Consider the following 20,094-nt stretch of genomic DNA (forward strand, 5'->3'; position numbering starts at 1 on the left):
TTTAAAAGAATGGGAAATGGGTCAACTAAATACAATGAACTTAATAAAAATGAACATCTTAACAGACTGGTCAGGTAAAATGAATGGTTTAATAGTTAGTTACAGCATCGTTTTTTATAAAAATCTTTCCGCGGATATTGAAATGAAAAATTATAAGATTGAAATCAGTTTTTTTATCCCCAAAGGTCCGAAGGCCCGAGCTAATAAAAACGGGCATTAATTTTATGATATTTTTACTTTATTGGTGGAAAATTTTCTGTAATACGATGCAATACATGATTTTTCATTAAACGGTTTCGAAGTTATACTGAAATTATAAAGTTCTATTTGTGATCCAGGGAAATATGCTATATACTTCAAATAACTAATATTTGCAAACTATGGCCTTTTAAGCTTACAATAGTAGACAATACTTTTCTATTAGAATCAGTCAGAATGTGAGTCAATAAGGGAAAAGTACTTTCATAGAGATGCTACTCATTTAAACACCAATGAGTACAGCTTATTGCAACAATGAAATTAATTCGGTAAAAATCACGAAACTTATACGTATTTTTCAGCTGTCGTTGGGGGGCAACACATCGTAAAATTAACGACCTCTCCTATTGCCCCCCAAATATTATTTTATATTTATTTCGCTTGTTGGTTATACCTTATACCTGCAATCAGTATAACTATGTGCTTTTCAGCTAACAGAACGCCAAAGTTAATCGATAGTTAGATAGCTAAGATGTCTTGATTTATAAGATTTCATACCTAAGCAATAAAATCGTTAAATTAAAATTTCAAATACGTCTTGCTATATATATTGGCTAGCAATGCGCTTAAATATTATGAACATTTTAGATAACAAGTAGGAAATTGAATGTATTTTTTTTATATTTAGCAAAGAAATAATAGCTCCCGAGGACCCGTTCTGGAACACACTACTATCATTTAATGATAAACCACCATGGACCAAGTAAGTATACACTAGTCCCCAAAGTTTTTTAATAACGTTTTCTTATTCGTTGGTTTACCAACTTCGGTGACTTCTATTGAATTTTGAAAGGTTGGTTTATAAACTTGAGTGTCCAAACGTTTCAACCACTTAATTTAATCTAGAGAAGGGATACTTTTGTTTATCATAATTGGGGATATACATCAATTTATCGGCCATTGTCTTATTTCAGTTAAGTATAGGAATAGAACCATTTAATATTGTTCTGGAACACTCTACTATCATTTAATGATGAACCACCATGGACCAAGTAAGTTTAAGGGAGGGAGAAGACATTAGGCTGTTTATTACACTAGTTCCCAAAGTTGTATAACGTTTTCCTATTAGTTGTTTTACCACCTTTGGGTACTTTTATTTAATTTTGATTGGTTGGTGTTAGGTTGATTGTACAATCCTTTCAACCACTTATTGTAATCTACAAATAGGGAGATTTTGTGTATCATAATTGGGGATATACATCAATCTATCGGCTATTGTCTTTTTCCTTTAGATCCCTGGAAGTACTCCTTTACATAACAGTCAAAATTCATCTTTATCTGTTTATTTATTCATCTCTGCTTCTAGAACAGATCTATAGTATAGATGTATATACAGATAACTACCTCCCTTCCTTTTTCAATGACCTTATACGTCTGCTACCAAATTGTTTTCTGCTTTTTGGCTGTGTTAATACTCAACACATTGGTTGATTTTCAATAACCCAATTGAGAGTCGACACAAGGACAGTGCGATAGGGAGCTACAGTTATTTAATATTTTCCCCCTCTAGTGTTTTACTCTAATGCTTATAGTTATTTTATATAATTTTTCAGGGAAACTTGGCAGGACCTGGAGGCAAACAGCGAAGAATTGATAAAAAGATTTCTGATTAGGTTTCATTACAAGTCAAATATATTTTATTAGCGGATACTCCATCCCCTAGAGGCCCATTGTGGCACTTGATTAGGGAGGTGGTCGAACAATAAATATACATTTTAATTTTTTAAGTAAAGGGGGGGGGGAATGTGGTGACTCGTGCCACGACATACCAGCAATTTTATTTTGGGTGCTACTCCCTTAGTTTTAGAGATAATTGGGTGAAATCTTTTGGGCTGGGTCACTAATTACCCCAAGTTTTGGTATCTTTCAAAAAAAACGGCGGCGGGTCCGCCGCTCCCGCCGTTCGCCGCCATTTTCCGCCGCCGCCAAAAAAAAATTTATTGCATTTCTCGCCGAATTAGGCAATTTAGAATCATTTGAGACCATGTTATTTTTTTCAAAAATTTTTCCCCTTATAACCAACCCTGCGGGGGGACTTTTTTCAAATTCTCGTTTATTAAGGTATATCTTAAATTCACTGCCTCTCCTAAGCTTTTAAAGATATTGAGACAAAACCTTTTGGGGTAGATCAGTAAAAAAATATTTAAATAAAAAAATAGCGGTGGTACCGCCGCTCCCGCCGTCCACCGCCATTTTCTGCCGCCACCGCCAAAAAAAATTTCCCCTTACAAGCAACCCTGTGGGGAGACTTAGTCATTTTTTTCAAAGAAGGTGTATCAACTTTTTTTTTATAGCTAGCCGGTTCTTTTAGTAAGTAGTAGATGTAAAATTTTTCATAGAATTCAGATATGCAATCGGTTTTTTTTGTAGACCTCTTATTTTTTAAGTAATTTAAGTTTTTAAAAAAATAATTAAGTCGGTTTTAAGGTACTAAAACGCAACAAAATAAAAGAAGAAAATGGCCAGTAAGAACAAAAATAGTAAGATCTTTAATTTGACACCTTACTTTTAAAATTCTGTTGAGTAATTATTGAAAAAATCTATTTTTTTAACCTCGGTTTAATAAAAACTTTAGACCTAAATATTTTCTCAAACAGACATAAAAAACATGGGTTCATATATACCTTTAGAATCAGAAAAATATTACGAATCCATTGTAAGCAAAATTGAAAAAAAGTAAAAAAATTAAAAAATTAAAAAATGGCCAATTGTATTTTTTGTTCTGGCAACACTATCGTCTTCCCTTTTTTACCCCCTCTTTACCCCCTCTATACCCCCTTCCCATTTTTATACTCAATTCAAAAGTTAAGACGTTGCCTGTACAATATAATATGATATTTTCATATAATTCCTTTTATTGTAGTTTATATACTATATTGTAAACTTTTTTTTTCAATTTTGCTTACAATGGATTCGTAATATTTTTCTAATTCTAAAGGTATATATGAACCCATATTTTTTTACTTGTGAAATGATAAAATTGAGTTCAAAGTTTTTATTCTCGTGGGTTTAAAAAAATCGATTTTTTCAATAATTACCTGACAGAATTGAAAAAGTAAGGTGTCAAATTAAAGATCTTACTATTTTTGTTCATAATGGCCATTTTCTTTCTTTTTTTTGTTGCATTTTAGTACCTTAAAATCGACTTAATTTTTTTTTAAAAACTTAAATTACTTAAAAAATAAGCGGTCTACAAAAAAACCGATTGCATATCTGAATTCTATGAAAAATTTTACATCTACTACTTACTAAAAGGACCGGCTAGCTATAAAAAAAAAAGTTGATACAACTTCTTTTCGTTTATTAAGGTATATCTTAAATTCAGTGCTTCTCCTGTGCTTTTAAAGATATTGAAACAAAATCTTTTGAGGTAGATCAGCAAAAAAATATTTGAATAAAAAATGGCGGCGGTACCACCGCTCCCGCCATCCACCGCCATTTTCCGCCGCCCACAGGACGGCTTGTAAGGGGAAAAATTTTTGAAAAAAATAATATGGTCTCAAATGATTCCAAATTGCCTAATTCGGCGAGAAATGCAATAAAATAAATTTTTGGCGGCGGCGGCGGAAAATAGCGGTGGACGGAGGCGAGTCCCCCCGCAGGGTTGGTTATAAGGGGAAAATTTTTTGAAAAAAATAACATGGTCTCAAATGATTCCAAATTGCCTAATTCGGTGAGAAATGCAATAAAAAAATTTTTTGGCGGCAGCGGTGGACGGCGGGAGCGGCGGTACCGCCGCCATTTTTTATTCAAATATTTTTTACTGACCTACCTCAAAAGATTTTGTTTCAATATCTTTAAAAGCTTAGTAGAGGCACTGAATTTAAGATATACCTTGATAAACGAGAATTTGGTTAGTTATAAGGGGAAAAATTTTTGAAAAAAATAACATGATCTCAAATGATTCCAAATTGCCTAATTCGGCGAGAAATGCAATAAATAAAAAAAAATGCGGCGGCGGAAAATGGCGGCGAACGGCGGGAGCGGCGGACCCGCCGCCGTTTTTTTTTTGAAAGATACCAAAACTTGGGGTAATTAGTGACCCAGCCCAAAAGATTTCACCCAATTATCTCTAAAACTAAGGGAGTAGCACCCAAAATAAAATTGCTGGTATGTCGTGGCACGAGTCACCACATTTCCCCCCCCCCCCCTTTTTTGTTGGGGTGGGGTAAAATAAAATGAAAGTGAAGATAGTAATATTGAAGTAGAACTACAATAATATATAATATGAATGCAATTAGGGTTCGTCAAAATGGTTTTAAATTAAAAAAAGATTTTTTTAAAAGTTGTATTATATAATAATTACTAATATATTTCTTATTAGTACTTAATACTTACAACTTTAACCAGATATTCAAGTTCTCTAATAAAGTGTACTTTGTAGCTAAATAACGATTTTCCCCCAATGACGATTTTTCTTTGTCATAATATCCATGTGTAGTCTGCATCCATTGTTAGAATGCTCTTCATTGAACTATCCTTTTTATTTAATTTCTGCTTTATGAGATTAAACAGTCTTTTTACAACTGTAACAGTGCATCAACTATTTAATTTAGAGTCAGAACAAGAATACAATTTTTATTGCCAGCGTTAAATACTATAATATAAAGTAGTATGGTTTTTTTGTCTGAAGCTAAAGATCTCGAAAAATATCGTGTTATATAATTCACTAGCGGCTTCGCCCCTAGCCTCTAGAGGTGATAAAAAAAAATTTGGCGAAATTCGTAAAAAGACTAAGGAAATCTTCAGCAAAAAAAAATGGGGGGATTTTGTTTTTTGGGGGGCTGGGGGTGTCCCACCCCCCAAGAAAATAACCTAAAACCACCACAGGACCAGTAGGTATATTCCCTGAAGAGTAGAATCTGATCGGTTCAGTGGTTACCGAGATCTTAAGGGACGGACAGACAGACGGACAAACATCATTCTATTTTTGTATTATAGAGAACCTTGTTTTACATTGACATCTAAAGAAAGAGCAAATATCCTCGAAACAATTTGAAATGTTTTAATAAATATGTAAAGTCCATATTTTGTTTTTGAGTTAACTTCTTATTTCTTATGACGCATATAAAGACACTTCTACTTTTTGAAATAAAAACTACCTAACAAAAATCTTGTAAACTCATAGATGATGCAATTTGAAAAGGGAATCGAAAATTAAATCTTTCATATTTTAAACTGATTGGGTAATTTTGTACTACAAATATTATTCATTATCTTATAACTTATAAACACTGCCTATGGAAAATAGAAAAATGACTTATTTGACTCGTAATGATAATTTTTAGTAACACGAAAACTAAGAATTTTGCCTCACTTGTTAAAGTTTTACTGCTACGCTTTTCTGAACTAGGAATGGAACCTAATATTAAAGTAAAAGAATAGAGGTGGCAGGATCTATATGTAACTCTGCTAGGGGATGGGGACCCTATGCTGACCTTTAAATGGGTCTTTGAACATTAGCCAATAGCGTCATCATAGCCAAGTTGGTACAAAAGAGCAGAAAGTATTTTGCTAGCATACGAAAAAGGTCCCCATCAATGAAACCAGACAGTTATCTGGATTTTTCAACTATGCTTATAAATTTCGTTTTACTTTCATACGTTTTCTCAAAAACGTCGAGACTATCGTCAATGTCTTATCCCTTAAGATCTCTGCATATTTCATATCCTGTTATTCTGTTTTTAGTTTTACAGTTGAGTAATAGAATAGAAAAATTAAACAAGGATAACAAAATTTGAAGCATGCAAAAAATCTTAAAAATAAACTAGTTATGCAAGGGTGAGAGGAGACATTGGGCTGTAAATTATACTTGTTTCGTAAAGTTTTATAAACATGTTAACTCGATCATTCATTTGCCAAACACTTAAGTTACAGTAGTATTTATCATGTATTTATTGTTTTGTATAGACAAGCAGTGCCTAAACTTTTCCACCAATTGTAAATAATATCTAAGGCAGTTTGAATTATTAACCAGCAACTATATATTAAATATAATCTTGAAATGTTTTTATTCGACCAAAAGTATCTATACATTAGTACATAAACGTCGGTCTATACGGTGAAACAAACATATTATACTTTTCACAAAAATATGATTTAATTTGCTTTCAATCTTTATTAATGAATGTATTAATTAGATATCTTAACGGACAAAATAAATTGTGGAGTAGCTAGAATACTACAACGAACTTCCATGAACATATGTGAAATAAAGAGTAATGGATGGAATATGAATGAAACTAGGATGACAACTTACATAAAAGCGCAGCTTAGCATGTAAAAAATATAAATATTAGGTAAAGAATAGAATTTATTGAAAATCCGTTGTAAAATGTACAAAAAAAAATGCGGACATTTTTAAAATTGAAATTGCGCGGCTTGTGTTAATAGTAGAAAAATGTTACGCATACCGTTAGAACCGCCGCTAAGAAGTCTGTATTTTTGAAATATAAGAACGATTTCTCTGCTACGTATATTTACGGAGCTACGTGTTAAAATGTCCCTACTGATGTAAAACTTGACTTGCGATTAAATTTTAAAATATAACTAAAAATTAGAGAAGATATTTTGCAAAAAGAGATGCCTACATTTTTTAATTTCAAATTGCGCGGCTTGTGTTAATAGTAGAAAAATATTACGCATACCGTTAGAACTGCTATGAACTGTACTTTTTGGAAATATAAGAACGGTTCCTGTGCTACAAATAATCTAGGAGCTAGGTGGTAAAATGTCCCAAAATTTACTCGCAAATCAAGTTTTAAGTCAGTTAGGACATTTTAACACGTAGCTCCTAAACTTAACGTAGCACAGGAGTCGTTTTTTATATTTCCTAAAAATAGACTTCTTAGCGTTTAACGGTATGCGTATTATTTTTCTACTATTAACACAAGCAGCGCAATTTCAATTTTAAAAATGTCCGCATTTTTTTTGCACACCCTTTAATATGTCTAAGATGGACCTACCCACGACTGTTGTGTAACACGTAGCTCATCTGCTCGTTGTCGGGAAGGTGATAGGTTCTAATCTCGGCCTAAAACTGCGTCATATCCAAAGACATTAAAAAAGGTTAATATGGTTACTTCAACAGATGCAAGATATAAATAGTTAGAATAGGGGTAATGCCTTGGCCATAACAGACGCAACTTAATTGGTGCAGAAAAGCTGTGCTTAGAATAAAATTTGGGGTTTCATAGTCCATGCGCTTACGCTTACTCACCGTGTTTTTCTAGTAGGCTAGAGATGTACATATTATGTAATGTTAAACTAAAGAAAAACGACTCTAGAACCCGTCTAAAACATGGTATGCAAATGTTATTGCAGCTATAAGAGGACTCACTTAGATGTTATGGCCTTTGTCCTCAACCTTATGTATTATACGTTCTTGGATGTGTGTCTGTGTGTACATGTAACACAGTTCAAATAAAGAGAAAAAAACAGTATACTGAAGTACAGAAATATGTTATTTAATTTTTAATATGGCATATTAAGACAATTTAAGTTTATAAGATTAAGTATATTAGGGTATAGTCCCTTTCGTAACATCGCACCTTATAGGGCGATTCTTCGTATTTTTCACAGTAGCTTTTCTCCTATTTCTAGCCCCTGCGGGGGGGCTCTAACCCTGCGGGGTCAATTACCTAACCCTGTGAGGCAATCACCTAACCCAATATAACCTAACCTAATCTAAAATAACCTATAAAAGCCATTTTAAAGATACGACGAATCGCCCCTTATGGGACGATGTTTCCAAAGGGACTATTTCCGAAATATGTTATTTAATTTTTATCATGGTATATTTAGAAAATGTAAGTTTATAAGAATATTATTCAAGCAATATCAAAGCTTCTTTGGTTTGGGTGTAGTCTAAACTTGGCTGTGCATTTCCAGAGATCGTAAGGGATAAGACAATGGAAGAAGAGAGAATTTATTTTATAATTTTACTGTTGATAAACAAAATTATCACTGTGAACCAACATATCAAGATATAAAAAATGTGCCCAAAGTTTTCAATTTAACGAATAAGATAAATTTGTTCGACGAACAGACAAACCTCTCATTATATAGTAGCTACGCTACTCAAAAACTTAAAGATGTTAACTTATCATCTAAATCTTGTTTCTTCACCAAAAAGTTTAAACAAAACAAAAAGTCTAAAACTTTTGTTTGAATTTTCTGCAAAACAATTGACGATGTTCCATTCGTTCCACAGAAACCAGGGATCTGAAGGGATAAGACAATGGCCGATAAATTGGAGTACATCCCAAATGGTTATACACATAATTACTCCTTTTGTAGATTACAATTAGTGGTGTAAACTGTTGGACACTGAACTTGCTACTAAAACAGTTATAAACAATTCGGAATAGCTGCCCCCTCAAAAAAGATCTTAAGTTTTCCTTGTTTTTTAAACAAAATGTACAAAACAGTAATTATTTACAACAGTCTTGCAGCTTAGGATTAAAGCACAAATGTATAACAATCGTGTTTGCTGTTTCACCCAAATTGCTTATTTATCTTTGGTTGTTGGGCCTTCCATCCCCTTTACTTCATCTCTTTCCCCTCCTGCTAAATGAATGAACTTACCAATAAATATGGTACATATTAGCAACTTAAATTGACGCCAAATTTTGCTCTGTTTTCTATTTTTCTGCAAAAATATTAAAGTTCCATTTGTTGTCCACAGAAACGTCAGTACAGACAGAAAACACTGTGTTCCTATGGCAGGTAAATATTTTTTCTTCCAGTGTGGCTTTAAAACCGATCTCTATCCGCTGGATTAGAACTGGTTTTCAGCCATACTGCAAAATCTGATGTATAGCATCGTATTACAGACAGTTAATACTTAAACATACATTTATTATTTAGACTACAAATGGTCTGTATATCATCATGGTTGTCTAGGTTATCCATCTATACTTATACATTTATTATTTAGACTACAAATGGTCTGTATATCATCATGGTTGTCTAGGTTATCCATCTATACTTATACATTTATTATTTAGACTACAAATGGTCTGTATATCATCATGGTGGTCTGGGTTATTCATCTATACTTATCCATTTATTATTTAGACTACAAATGGTCTGTATATCACCAGAGTTGTCTAGGTTATCCATCTATACTTATACATTTATTATTTAGACTACAAATGGTCTGTATATCATCATGGTTGTCTAGGTTATTCATCTATACTTATACATTTATTATTTAGACTACAAATGGTCTGTATATCATCATGGTTGTCTAGGTTATCCATCTATACTTATACATTTATTATTTAGACTACAAATGGTCTGTATATCACCAGAGTTGTCTAGGTTATCCATCTATACTTATACATTTATTATTTAGACTACAAATGGTCTGTATATCATCATGGTTGTCTAGGTTATCCATCTATACTTATACATTTATTATTTAGACTACAAATGGTCTGTATATCATCATGGTTGTCTAGGTTATCCATCTATACTTATACATTTATTATTTAGACTACAAATGGTCTGTATATCATCATGGTTGTCTAGGTTATCCATCTATACTTATACATTTATTATTTAGACTACAAATGGTCTGTATATCATCATGGTTGTCTAGGTTATCCATCTATACTTATACATTTATTATTTAGACTACAAATGGTCTGTATATCATCATGGTTGTCTAGGTTATCCATCTATACTTATACATTTATTATTTAGACTACAAATGGTCTGTATATCACCAGAGTTGTCTAGGTTATCCATCTATACTTATACATTTATTATTTAGACTACAAATGGTCTGTATATCATCATGGTTGTCTAGGTTATCCATCTATACTTATACATTTATTATTTAGACTACAAATGGTCTGTATATCATCATGGTTGTCTAGGTTATCCATCTATACTTATACATTTATTATTTAGACTACAAATGGTCTGTATATCATCATGGTTGTCTAGGTTATCCATCTATACTTATACATTTATTATTTAGACTACAAATGGTCTGTATATCATCATGGTTGTCTGGGTTATCCATCTATACTTATACATTTATTATTTAGACTACAAATGGTCTGTATATCATCATGGTTGTCTGGGTTATTCATCTATACTTATACATTTATTATTTAGACTACAAATGGTCTGTACATCATCAGGGTTGTCTGGGTTATTCATCTATACTTATACATTTATTATTTAGACTACAAATGGTCTGTATATCATCAGGGTTGTCTAGGTTATTCATCTATACTTATACATTTATTATTTAGAATACAAATGGTCTGTACATCATCAGGGTTGTCTGGGTTATTCATCTATACTTATACATTTATTATTTAGACTACAAATGGTCTGTACATCATCAGGGTTGTCTAGGTTATTCATCTATACTTATACATTTATTATTTAGACTGCAAATGGTCTGTATATCATCAGGGTTGTCTAGGTTATTCATCTATACTTATACATTTATTATTTAGACTACAAATGGTCTGTATATCATCAGGGTTGTCGCCAAGTTCATGAGTGAGAAGATTAAGGAGGAGGTAATTTATTTTCAGTTTAACTTTGAAACCGATTAATATTATCCGCTGGATTAGAACCGGTTCTCCGCCATCCTGAAGGCCATGTATAGCATTGAATTACAGACAATTTTCCAAGAATATTCAAATAAAAATCTAATTTTAATATCTGCGGAAAGCTGTTTGTAATATATATACGATGCGATAAATTAATTTTTAATCACAAATGATAAATTGTTGTATAATAAATAGATTTATTAATGTATTTTAAAATGATTGGTTGATTGGATACTGCATATTCCAACATGCCAATCAAGAATAATAAAATTCTCTTAAAGTTTTTGAGCCAAAGAACCAAAGATCGATGCTTATCAGGTGAATGTAAGGAATTTTAGGAAAGCTACTATTTATCATAAAGTTAATTAACTAGATTTATACATTTTTTAGGAGCTATAGAGACTCATAGAGTTGAATTATAATAAAAGAAATTCTTAAGATATATAATTTATCTTTTCTATAAGCTTTTTTTATAGTATCTTGAATTAAACCATGTAGAAAGTAATAGACAAAATAACTTCATTGATTATTAGCATTACAGCATCCTTTAATGTACTCTAAATATACTGATCGGGTTCTCCTTAACAGGGTAGCTTCTCATAGGTCCCGGGAAAGTTTATAACTATTTTTGGGGAGGGTAACACCACCCTCCCAAGAGAAATCGCCCTTAGAAAAAAATCCCCCCTGAAGAAAAACTTAATTTTTTTTAAAACTAAAATTAAAAATAGGGGAGGGGGGGTTGCAAAAAAAAAAATTCTCCCCCACCAAAAAAATTTTAAATTTAAATTAATAAATTGGGTTACTAAATTCGACTCTCCCCTCCTCAAGTACCACTAGAGGCCTCTAGGGGGCGTAGCCGCTAGTCCGATAATATAAAGTAATAAGCTTTTTTGTCTGTAGTGAAGGATCTCGCTAACCGCTGAACCGATATGGTTCTTCTTTACCGTGAAGCCTCTTATAGCCTCTGAGAGAGTTTTAGGCTATTTAATTTTTTCAAATAAGTCTATGTATGGTTTTAGGCTATTTTTGTGCCCTCTGAATATAGAGCCCCTAGATACTAGGGGCGCAGTCGCTAGTATTATTTAAAACTTAATCTTGGCTGGCATCGTAAAAATCTGCTTTGCATACATCTCCCTTTTTCTCCAAATAATCTCCAGAAGACAAATGTTTTGTAAAAATGAAAATGTTGTCGAAAAAAAGTTTCTGTCAAGAAAATAAGATCTATGAACCATTTTACATTTTTATAATTGAGGTTTGGGCATTTTCTGCTTCCATAGTGTAGATAAAGTAACCCCATCACCAAGTTAATTTCGAATTTTAGTATTAGTGTTTATTTTACACATGTTTAAAAGGTATACAAATTTTAATGGCGCTTCGCGAATATTCTTTAGCAAAATTTTATTTTTTGTGGCTGTATTGTGTACAATATTAATTATGCTGTAATTGTTTTGAATCAGTAAAAAAAAGACGCAACTCATTACCATGCACAGTTAGGTTCTCCAGACAACGATCGTGCATTCAAAAGGATGATTGTCTACTATGTACTGCACCACGGGTAGAGGGTGAAGGACCAAGAGTCTAGCATTTGAGTTCACAATTTGACTTTTCACTCCAGGTGCAACTCACCCAAAGCACATATGACTCAGAAAGTATTACACATTATATAGATAACTATGATTTTTGACAGTTTAAAAATATGTGGTCAAAATCTTTTTTTCTCATGCCTTTTTTTTAGAAATACAAAATAAATAGAATGCTAATTACATTAAGACAGACAGACAGACCAAACTGAAAGAATAATAGAGCACCTTCCCTTCTTCTTAAATTTAACTTAAAGCTTTAAAGTATTTTTCTTATGTAAAAAAAAGGGGGTGATGGGTTTCAATATTCTAAAAGGAAATATCTTGAGTTTATATTTCCATTTTTCTGAGCTGTTGGAATCAGCTTATTAATTTTGTAGCTCTGTAAAAGCTACTGTACTATTTGTTTATTACATAGCATCTCTATTACTAGGGTATTTCCGTTTGTCTGTCATCATTAAGTCAAGTATGTGTCGTAACAAAAAAATTTTAAAAATTTTACTTGTACTCTTGTTTAAACATGTTTCTCTTATTTTTGGCTAAAAAACTTTGGGTGATTTTATTAAATCTTAATTAGTTAGCTAGCATTGGCTAAACTTATCAACTAATAATTAAAATCTGCAAAAGGGGTAATATTGTTAAGCATCGTAGGTGATGTAGATCCATCCATAAAGATCCCTTGTGATTGAAAATCTATTGGTGTAAAGTTTATCAACATTTAGAAAGTTTTATCTTTTTTAGCATGTTTTGTATTCCGCTTGTAATAGATTTGCTCATTCTTGTTCCTAAAGATCATTTATTTAAAGAGTTTTGTGGGGAGGGATAGAATACCGCAAGATATGAGTGTGGAAAATTTGTACTCAATGTAGCTTGCTAATTCGGACCTTATTTGGTTATTAACCATCCCTAGACCTATAAGAAGCTTCACGCGGTTAAGGAGATTTTAAGCTACAAACAGACATACAGACAGACATTCTGTTAAATGTCTTTGGTGTTAAATTCGGCCTGGCATCCCTCTATATCATTGTTTAATGTTCGTATCACGTTCAACACACATATATTATTCTTTTAAAAATGCACACAAAATAGGTTTATCTCATTTTGTGCGACTTTTATTGTGGCTGTTCAAAAATGTACAAAAACAATGCCTTTCTCAACGTTTGTGACTTCTATTATGGCTCTATATTATAATAGGCTAATCTCATTTTTGTGATGCATATAAAATCGGATTTTACAACTATAATAAAAGTCAATATTTGCGATTTCTATTATATTTTTACAAAAATATTTCATTCTTAAATAGACTTAATTTTCTCGACTTTAAATATGGCTTGATAATTCTGTTATCTAACTTTATTCTTTAAAAGTACACACAAAATGAATATTAGAGGAATCCTTCCTTTTCCTGTCTTGAACCGCAGTTTTTCTACGCGCAGTATTCGAGTTAAACCTTTCTTATTCACACTCATACAATCATTTTTCCAACATTTTATAATAGGTCTAGGAAACGGGAAATTGAAAATTATAAATTCTGTCTAAAATTTTAACACAATACAATATTTCTTTTAACTCTTAAGAATAAGGAATGTTTGAAAAAAAAAATTTGCCGCTGATTAAATGTATTTTAATGGGTGGTTGATTATAATTTGTAAAAAGTGTATTTTAGACTTGTATAAAGCATTTGACAACCGAATAATATGATACTTGAATGGATATAGAATATACTTGGATATTATGACAGGGTTAAAAGGAGGATGTGCTTAAGGACCATTTGGGCAGGGGGGGGGGGGTTTACTCGAGAACCCTTAGAGCTAGAGGGAGCTAATTTTGGATTTAAGCTTCTATGGGGCCAAAGTTACTTTTAAAATTATCGTCGACCCCCCACCCCCCCCCCCAAAATTTTTTTTTTTGGGGGGGGGTAAAAATTTTTTTTATTGCATTTCTCGCCGAATTAGGCAATTTGGAATCATTTGAGACCATGTTATTTTTTTCAAAAATTTTTCGCCTTACAAGCAACCCTGAGGGGGGACTTGGTCATTTTTTTCAAATTCTCGTTTATGAAGGTATATCTTAAATACAGTATGCTACTCTCTTAGTTTTAAAGATAATTGGATGAATTCTTTTTGATTGTGTCACTAATTACCCCAAGTTTTGGTATCTTAAAAAAAAACGGCGGCGGGACCGCCGCTCCCGCCGTCCGCCGCCGTTTTCCGCCGCCACCAAAAAAGAAATTTTTGATTGCATTTCTCGCTGAATTAGGCAATTTAGAATCATTTGAGACCATGTTATTTTTTCAAAAATTTTTCCCCTAACAAGCAACCCTGCGGGGGACTTAGTCATTTTTTTCAAATTCTCGTTTATGAAGGTATATCTTAAATACAGTATGCTACTCTCTTAGTTTTAGAGATAATTGGATGAAATCTTTTGGGCTGGGTCACTAATTACCCCAACTATTGGTATCTTTAAAAAAAACGGCGGCGGGACCGCCGCTCCCGCCGCCTTTTCCGCCGCCACCAAAAAAATTTTTTTATTATATTTCTCGCCGAATTAGGCAATTTGGAATCATTTGAGTTCATGTTATTTTTTTCAAAAATTTTTCCCCTTACAACCAACCCTGCGGGGGGACTTAGTCATTTTTTTCAAATTCTCGTTTATGAAGGTATATCTTAAATACAGTATGCTAGGGTAAAGCGGGGCGAACTCGGTCTTTTTTTCGGTTTTTTGAACCTGCAAATCGTAAAAATTATTTTTTTTAAATGGGACTAAGACCAGTAGAAAGATCTCGGAAAAGTCGATCAGGTCCTTAAAGGACGTAAACCTAGGACTTTGGGAAGTTTGTCAAAATTGATCTATAAAACGGCACCGACTTCGCCCCGCCTTGAGGCGAAGTCGGTAGGGCATTTTCAAGCTTTGAAAAATCGATGAGGTATTGATTTTATTACAGCATGCCCAAAAGGTAAAAGTTGCTAAATGTAATAAAGAGTATGCACAAAAAAATTTATTAAGATAGGTCAATTTTTTCTACCAAAAAAAATAATTTTTCCGAAGTACGCGAAATTTGACTTTTTTTTCGAAATTTTTTTGATAAAAAACATAAAAATACTACTAGAAAAAATAACTTTTTATGACTTTAAAGGCCTGATCCTTAAAATTCAGGCAATTTTGAATAGATTTGGTCAAAAAAAAATTAGTTCTATTAGCAAAATTTCCTAAAAAAATCAAGTTGAAAAAAAGAGAAAAGTTTGGCAAAATCTGTGGTCGATTTTCCAGCTTCAAAAAACCTATGACATAGTGATTTAATTACAGCATGCCCTAAAGGTTAAAGTTGCTAAATGTAATAAAGAGCATTCACAAAAAAAATTATGAAGATCGGACAAATTTTTCTACAAAAAAAAAAATATTTTTTTTCTAAGTACGAGAAAGGGGGATGTGGAAAATAACCATTTGGGCAGGGGGGGGGGGTTTACTCGAGAACCCTTAGAGCTAGAGGGAGCTAATTTTGGATATAAGCTTCTATGGGGCCAAAGTTACTTTTAAAATTATCGTCAACCCCCTACCCCCCCCCCCCCCCCCAATTTTTTTTTTTGGGGGGGGGGGTCGGGTGGATTATACTATAGGATGTTTCTCATAAACGACTTGAGATAAATGGAGCAAACCTTAGGATACAAGTTTTGTAGGCCTATATTTGATTTTATAATTATCGTTGACCACCCACTCACCCCCAAACCCTCTAATTTGGGGGGGGGGGGGCGGGTGGATTATACTATAGGGTGTTTCTCATAAACGACTTGCAGCAATTTTATTTTGGGTGCTACTCCCTTAGTTTTAGAGATAATTGGATGAAATCTTTTGGGCTGGGTCACTAATTACCCCAACTATTGGTATCTTTAAAAAAAACGGCGGCGGGACCGCCGCTCCCGCTTCCCGCCGCCGTTTACCGCCGCCACCAAAAAAAATTTTTTATTGCATTTCTTGCTGAATCAGGCAATTTGGAATCATTTGAGACCATGTTATTTTTTTTTGAGAATTTGAAAAAAATGACTAAATCCCCTGCAGGGTTGCTTGTAAGGCGAAAAATTTTGAAAAAAATAACATGGTCTCAAATGATTCCAAATTGCCTAATTCGGCAAGAATTTCAATAAAAAAAATTTTTTGGTGGCGGCGGTAAACGGCGACGGGCGGCGGGAGCGGCGGTCCCGCCGCCGTTTTTTTTTAAAGATACCAATAGTTGGGGTAATTAGTGACCCAGCCCAAAAGATTTCATCCAATTATCTCTAAAACTAAGGGAGTAGCACCCAAAATAAAATTGCTGGTATGTCGTGTGACGAGTCACCACATTTCCCCCCCCCCCCCCCTTTACTTACAATTTTGTTTCGACTTTTATTTTGGGTGCTACTCCCTTAGTTTTAGAGATAATTGGATAAAATCTTTTGGGCTGGGTGAGAAACACCCTATAGTATAATCCACCCGCCCCCCCCCCCCCCAAATTAGGGGTTTGGGGGTGAGTGGGTGGTCAACGATAATTATAAAATCAAATATAGGCCTACAAAACTTGTATCCTAAGGTTTGCTCCATTTATCTCAAGTTGTTTATGAGAAACACCCTATAGTATAATTCACCCGCCCCCCCCCCCCCCCAAATTAGGGGTTTTGGGGTGGGTGGGTGGTCAACAATAATTCTAAAATCAAATATAGGCCTACAAAACTTGTATCCTAAGGTTTGCTCCATTTATCTCAAGTAGTTTATGAGAAACACCCTATAGTATAATTCACCCGCCCCCCCCCCCCAAATTAGGGGTTTTGGGGTGGGTGGGTGGTCAACGATAATTCTAAAATCAAATATAGGCCTACAAAACTTGTATCCCAAGGTTTGCTCCATTTATCTCAAGTCGTTTATGAGAAACATCCTTTAGTATAATCCACCCGCCCCCCCCCCAAAAAAAAAAAAATTGGGGGGGGGGTGGGGGGTCGACGATAATTTTAAAAGTAACTTTGGCCCCATATAAGCTTATATCCAAAATTAGCTCCCTCTAGCTCTAAGGGTTCTCGAGTAAACCCCCCCCCCCTGCCCAAATGGTTATTTTCCACATCCCCCTTTGACTTTTTTTCTCGAAAATTTCACTTTTTTATATAAAATTGAAAAAGTTAGTATAAAAAGTGAAAAAACCGAATTCGCCCCGCTTCACTTTTAGTCGATTTAAGAAAAAACTATACAAGCTTTTTTAAAGTTTTAAACGGAAATGGATAGCCTATTAGATTCTTAATAAGTCCCCTGAAGACGTCTAAGCTCTAGCTCTTACCAGTTTTTGTCCAACTTACCGTTTTTCCGACCGAAGCAAAAAAATCGAAAAAAAAAATTTTTGTCGTCCGACTTTAAGACCCAATAAGTACCCTAAAAATTCATCTCACAAAAATTTCATTTTATACTTTTTTGTATGCAATTTAATAAGGAACAAATTTGATTTTATGTTTTTTTCTGTCAGTCGATTAGAACATGGAGAAAAATGTCATTTAATGAAGGTGGTCAAAAAAATACCGACTTCACCTCAAAACCGAGATCGCCCCGCTTTACCCTACTCCCTTAGTTTTAGAGATAATTGGATGAAATCTTTTTGATTGTCACTTATTACCCCAAGTTTTGGTATCTTTAAAAAAAAACGGCGGCAGGACCGCCGCTCCCGCCGTCCGCCGCCGTTTTCCGTTTTGAAAAAAATAACATGGTCTCAAATGATTCCAAATTGCCCAATTCGGCAAGAAATGCAATAAAAAAAAAATTTTTTGGTGGCGGACGGCGGGAGTTTCCCTAAAAAAATCAGGTTGATATCTTTAAAAATAAGCTCAGAACTCATATTTTTAGTGTTTTTGGGGGTCTTTTGCTCCACAAGCCCCTAGAAGGAAAGTCCCAAAATGAAATCTGTAATGGTTCGTTGATTTAGTTATGTTTAAAAAATATTATTTAAAAAAAATCAGGTTGGTATCTTTAAAATAAGCTCAGAACGCACATTTTTAGTGTTTTTGGAGGTCTTTTGCTCCACAAGCCCCTAGAAGGAAAGTCCCAAAATGAAATCTGTAATAGTTCGTTGATTCAGTTAAGTTAAAAAAGTATCATTTAAAAAAAAATCAGGTTGATATCTTTAAAAATAAGCTCAGAACGCATATTTTTAGTTTTTGGGGGTCTTTTGCTCCACAAGCCCATAGAAGGAAAGTCCCAAAATGAAATCTGTAATGGTTCATTGATTCAGTTATGTTAAAAAAGTATCATTTAAAAAAATCAGGTTGATATCTTTAAAAATAAGCTCAGAACTCATATTTTTAGCGTTTGGGGGGGTTTTGTGCTCCACAAGCCCCCAGAAGGAAAGTGCCGAAATTCAATTTTCAAAGTTTTATGTGTACATCCAGTCATATAAGAGAGCCTACAAAAAGAATTAGGTTGATAACTATAAAAACAAGCCCACACAGCCCTCCCAAACTTTTATACTGAATTTCATTTCCTATAACTGTACAAACTTCCCCCCCCCCCCTTAGTGACACAATCAAAAAGATTTCATCCAATTATCTCTAAAACTAAGAGAGTAGCATACTGTATTTAAGATATACCTTCATAAACGAGAATTTGAAAAAAATGACTAAGTCCCCCCCCGCAGGGTTGCTTGTTAGGGGAAAATTTTTTGAAAAAATAACATGGTCTCAAATGATTCTAAATTGCCTAATTCGGCGAGAAATGCAATAAAAAAAATTTTTTTGGTGGCGGCGGCGGACGGCGGGAGCGGCGGTCCCGCCGCCGTTTTTTTTTAAAGATACCAAAACTTAGGGTAATTAGTGACACAATCAAAAAGATTTCATCCAATTATCTTTAAAACTAAGAGAGTAGCATACTGTATTTAAGATATACCTTCATAAACGAGAATTTGAAAAAAATGAATTCAGTATAAAAGTTTGGGAGGGCCGTGTGGGCTTGTTTTTATAGTTATCAACCTAATTCTTTTTGTAGGCTCTCCTATATGACTGGATGTACACATAAAACTTTGAAAATTGAATTTCGCCACTTTCCTTCTTGGGGCTTGTGGAGCACAAAACCCCCCAAACGCTAAAAATATGAGTTCTGAGCTTATTTTTAAAGATATCAACCTGATTTTTTTAAATGATACTTTTTTAACATAACTGAATCAACGAACCATAACGGTCCCGCCGCCGTTTTTTTTTTATAAAGATACCAAAACTTGAAGTAAGGGGGGGGGGGGAAGTTTGTACAGTTATAGGAAATGAAATTCAGTATAAAAGTTTGGGAGGGCCGTGTGGGTTTGTTTTTATAGTTATCAACCTAATTCTTTTAGTAGGCTCTCTTATATGACTGGATGTACACATAAAATTTTGAAAATTGAATTTCGGCACTTTCCTTCTTGGGGCTTGTGGAGCACAAAAACCCCCCAAACGCTAAAAATATGAGTTCTGAGCTTATTTCTAAAGATATCAACCTGATTTTTAAAAAATAATACTCTTTTAACATAACTGAATCAATGAACTATTACAGATTTCATTTTGGGACTTTCCTTCTTAGGGCTTGTGGAGCACAAAAAACCCCAAACACTAAAAATATGAGTTCTGAGCTTATTATTAAAGATATCAACCTGGTTTTTTTTATATAATACTTTTTTAACATAACTGAATCAACAAACCATT

The 20,094-nt window shown here is 33.6% G+C and overlaps 1 protein-coding gene across 17 annotated transcripts in view; it reads left to right on the plus strand.

Annotated features, from left to right (window-relative positions):
- The window catches only part of LOC145325765 (dymeclin), a 78,206-nt gene continuing 58,112 nt past the window's right edge, over positions 1-20,094 (plus strand). For all 17 annotated transcript variants that reach the window (XR_013881578.1, XR_013881580.1, XR_013881581.1 and 14 more), the window contains exons 1-6: positions 1-74; positions 887-961; positions 1,812-1,871; positions 5,547-5,609; positions 8,943-8,985; positions 10,737-10,802. Coding sequence is in view for 10 of the 17 variants with exons in the window: in XM_080168722.1 (XP_080024848.1) it covers positions 10-74; positions 887-961; positions 1,812-1,871; positions 5,547-5,609; positions 8,943-8,985; positions 10,737-10,802 (372 nt within the window). In the remaining 7 variants the exon portion in view is untranslated. The remainder of the gene's footprint in view (positions 75-886; positions 962-1,811; positions 1,872-5,546; positions 5,610-8,942; positions 8,986-10,736; positions 10,803-20,094) is intronic.

The sequence above is a fragment of the Acartia tonsa genome, chromosome 8, assembly GCF_053477335.1.
Source record: "Acartia tonsa isolate MP-2025a chromosome 8, ASM5347733v1, whole genome shotgun sequence".
NCBI lineage: Eukaryota > Metazoa > Arthropoda > Copepoda > Calanoida > Acartiidae > Acartia > Acartia tonsa.